Consider the following 4382-nt stretch of genomic DNA (forward strand, 5'->3'; position numbering starts at 1 on the left):
GGGGCTGAATAATTTTGCACGCCCAATTTTTCAGTTTTTTTATTTGTTAAAAAAGTTTGAAATATCCAATAAATTTCGTTCCACTTCATGATTGTGTCCCACTTGTTGTTGATTCTTCACAAAAAATTAGTTTTATATCTTTATGTTTGAAGCCTGAAATGTGGCAAAAGGTCGCAAAGTTCAAGGGGGCCGAATACTTTCGCAAGGCACTGTAGCTGCTGTACTATGGGTGAATCCATAATTTGTAAACACATGCAACAGTAACGATAATAAACTTATATGCCCAGCTAGATAAAACAAGTAAAAAAAAACCCCCACAAAAACAAACAACCCTAATCCAAATAAACAAACTCAGGAACAAACTAACATTAGACAAATCATACAGTTGTTGCATTCGGTTCTTTTTACCATGCTAACTCTGAGAGACGAAGCAGTCCAAGTAACTTCAAAACAGTGCTGATTTATTCAATGAACACAGGTAAAAATTAACATTACACGCTCAGGTATCTTGCACCTCCAACATGCACGCAGGCAGCTGAAAGATGAAAGACCCAGAACCACAACAGGCCTATACATTATATCACTTCGGGCTAATCCCATACTACAGAGAGAGACGCCAAACCGTGATGTCTCCCAGGGACAGCTTTGCAGCTGGCCAGAGCAGTAGTCAAAGCATGAAGAAAAATCAATGTGTGAATGTCTGTTGATTAAGTGGTGTGTAGCTAAAAACATTCTAACACGACCTCTAGTGACATATCCTAACATTAAACATAAGAAAATATTATGGCTATGGCTACAGTTATACACATCATCATAATAATATTAAACATCCTGTCTTCTAACAGTCATCAACTTTCTATCTAGTTATCCTTGACCATAAGCAACCTGCAGTAACTCATAATGACTAAGCATTTAACAGCCATGAGCCAGACACCCTGTCTACTCTAACATTTCTAATACATCAAGTATCTAACCAATATCTATTGACTAAAAATACCTAACAATTCAATATCAGTTTCTAGTCTTTATGCTAAGCTAAGCTAACTGGTGCTAAGCCCAGTATCAGAGGTTTCTCAAAAGTTAACTAAAAGGCAATGTTTGAAAAACCCAGAACCTTGTTTAGAAGCACTTAACGTTGTTCTGACAATTTTCAGAACCACCAGAGATCATCCTAACCTGATAAAATGTTCAGTCTAATGTTAATGATTTGTTAAAAAAGATTTTTAGTTAATTAAGTTGCTTCCCAGGTTTCCAATCAAAACAAAGATGGCGGCCTGGTTGAGTGTCTGGAGGAAACTGGCGCGATTTGGGAAAAACGTTGAAAGTCTTTTTTTATGGTTGCAGCGGACGATATGCTTGTAATCCAGATAGTTACAAGAGCCAATATGGATTCTGAACATATCGACAAAACAACAGTAAGTGCTATTAATGAGTGGGTTTCTTTAAAACGTAACTGGTTAATTAGCTACCGTTAAACTCTAACCTTAACCATTAACGCTAACGCTTACTGACCGTCAGTATGTGGGGATCTGGGCCTGGCCTCATAGGGAGGTTGCTCTGCATACTTTCTTGGTAGCTAATTTTTAACTAACAAGATGTGAATAGGGTACTTTTGGAGCAGTTAAAAGGCATAGCTGTTAACAGTTATTACATTATTTTATTGATTGATTGATTGATTGATTGAACTATGCTAGCCTAAAATCATCAGACAAATCTCAAAGCAAACACCAGAGGGTTCCAACCAAGTCATTCAACCACATACTGTACATTTAATCAACTTTATACCAGGTAAGTGGGACCTTTCCTCCACTGGCATAAACAGTTGGTTTTAATATGTTTTAGCCATAAAATTACATAATAGGCTTTGCTCGCCACTGCCACCATTTAGTCAGGGACTAGTCTTATTACCCAGTGAAATAAAAATTTGACGTTCTAGTGATAAAAATCCAAGGCAGAATTTCCACCAATGAGTGATGAAGTCATTCTTATCTTAACAAAGATCATCAGATTAAGAAGATGAATTAGATCATTTTTGACATTAATAACTCTTATTTTATTTCCATGACTCAAGGTTTAAACTTCACTTTGAAGGCAAACTACATTGGGTTCAACACCAGTGTGTACAACCGGCAGGGCTGTGGGAGCAGCACCTGTGAGGGAGTGGCCATAATCAAGAGGCTGTCTGTGAGTATGGTTAAATGATATGAGAGGAAGAGAGAGGTGTTTCTTTTAGTGCACACACTGACGTTAACATAATCAAGGGTGTTAAGGTAAAAATACTTTCGGTCAAGAGAAGCTTAGACAAAACTGCTTACATGCCTTAAGTTTTTCATCCATGTTTATGTCTCATCTTTGTCCTTTCTCCATTTTAATATCTCAGTGGAAAACCCATCTCTGTTTTTAGATAACTCATATAGTGATGAGATCCTAGGGATTAAACTTGTCTGTGATTATATGGCTGGGTGGACAACAAACACAAGTTCCTCTTTTGTGGTTTGATAATTTATTATCCTTAGATCAACCTTAATCCATGACAGGATGACATGGCACTCCTAAATCTAAAATAATATTTTTAGCCATTTTGTCAAACTGTTTCCAGGACAGTCACATGGCACCTAAACCTTCACAGTGTTAGAGCTGTTAAATTAAACGCCATTAAACTGTGATGTTCTGTAGGAGGAGGGTACAGTTGGATGTGTCATGCTGGGTCCTTCTTGCACATATGCCACCTTCCAGTTAGTGGAGTGAGTATAACTTTATTTCTCTCTAATTTTATATATATATGTATATATATACATATATAAAACAAGCAACAACTGAGTGATCTTTGACTTTTCACCCCTCTGTTATTCCCTCAGTGAAGAGATTGGCCTACTGCTGAGCATTCCCATCATCTCTGCTGGGAGCTTTGGTCTCTCATGTGACTATAAACCCAAACTGACCCGAATTCTGCCTCCAGCACGCAAGGTCTCAGACTTATTACTGCACTTTATGAGGAAATTGTTGCCATTTAAGCCTGTTTGGAAGAAGGTCTATGTCTACAGAAAGACCATCAACACAACAGAGGACTGTTTCTGGTGAGACAGCATCTTGCTTGAGTGACCTCTGTTGTTTTATCCAGCATCTGCCACTTTTTTAAAATCCTTGGTTTTGCCACAGGTACATCAACGCATTGGAGGCACCCTCTGCCAACTTTGCTCACAACACAAGCAGGATGATGCTGCGTGGGGAGGATGAGCTGAAAGAGCACTTAACTGCTAAGAAAAGACATAGCAACAGTGGGTATTTTTTAAGTTAGTTAGAATTATTATTGCATGTATTCTTTCCTCCTGAGCTGTTTCATTCCCCCAGTCTAATTTTGTTCACCTGAATAGATCTAGGGATGCTAGTGTTGATCTGTTTGTGTCCTTCAATCTACTACTATGGCCCAGATTGAAATATCTCAACAACTGAGATAATAAATGGACGTGGTTCCAGTTGACTTGTGAAATCCCCTGATTATCTCTTTAGTGTCTCCATGAAGATAACATGTTGTTATGGAAACGCTCGACACAAGGGTGAGCGAGCGGAGAAAACAGCAGACCCAGTCGTCTTGCTTCGGTGCAAGCAGAGATTTATTTACAGTGTTTAAGTAGTGCATCACTATATACAAAGTGAAGTGGTGAATATAACCGGGTGTCGACCAGCAGTAGCAGGAGTTATGGTACGCGGAGTGATGATGGACCGGGCTGCAGGGGTAGGAATCACTCCTGGGCTGGTCGGGCAGGAGATCCGGTTGACTGAGGAGGTAATAGGAGAGATACAGTTAAATTGGAGACTGTGCATCGACCTGTGATGGTGGTGGCTGGTGGAGCTGAGGGTGCCAGGATCCAGAGGAGAGGTCCAAACGTAGAAGGAAGCAGTGAACACACAAACATACGTAGAATAACGGAATAAACAAGAAAGAGCGATAATCCTAGGGAGGTCTGACGATGTAGAAAGAACTAGCAGGGGAGTGATGGGTGAGCAGAGTATAAATGAGGAGTGAGACAAAAGAGGTGCAGCTGATGAGTGTCAGAAAATCAGGGCAGGTGTGTCTAATCAAATAATCAGTGTGAGGGAGCTGACTAGGGCGAGAAAAGAGAAGAAAGGAAGGTGCAGCCGGGCAAACCTGACACAAGGATATTATCAGGGCTTTATATTTAGCAAACTGTGCATCAAACCAACCACCAAATGGGTCCTCAATGCCTGAGTTTTCTGCCAGTTCTGAGGACAAAGAGGTCAAGCCTGCAAGGGCCCTAGTGATACTTCCATCAGGAGCAGTGTTATTAGGAATGAAAGTGCAGCAGAAGTCACCAAACATCTTACAAACCCCTCCTTTCTCAGCCAGTAACATGTCAAGT

The 4382-nt window shown here is 40.0% G+C and overlaps 1 protein-coding gene across 1 annotated transcript in view; it reads left to right on the forward strand.

Moving 5' to 3' along the window:
• Positions 1–4382, forward strand: part of gucy2ca (guanylate cyclase 2Ca) — a 21043-nt gene that overhangs the window by 2168 nt on the left and 14493 nt on the right. The window contains exons 2-7 of the mRNA XM_020587824.1: positions 1345–1415; positions 1695–1788; positions 2072–2184; positions 2677–2744; positions 2859–3077; positions 3160–3278. Of these exons, the coding sequence (XP_020443480.1) occupies positions 1345–1415; positions 1695–1788; positions 2072–2184; positions 2677–2744; positions 2859–3077; positions 3160–3278 (684 nt within the window). The remainder of the gene's footprint in view (positions 1–1344; positions 1416–1694; positions 1789–2071; positions 2185–2676; positions 2745–2858; positions 3078–3159; positions 3279–4382) is intronic.

The sequence above is a fragment of the Monopterus albus genome, unplaced genomic scaffold (assembly GCF_001952655.1).
Source record: "Monopterus albus unplaced genomic scaffold, M_albus_1.0 scaffold483.1, whole genome shotgun sequence".
NCBI lineage: Eukaryota > Metazoa > Chordata > Actinopteri > Synbranchiformes > Synbranchidae > Monopterus > Monopterus albus.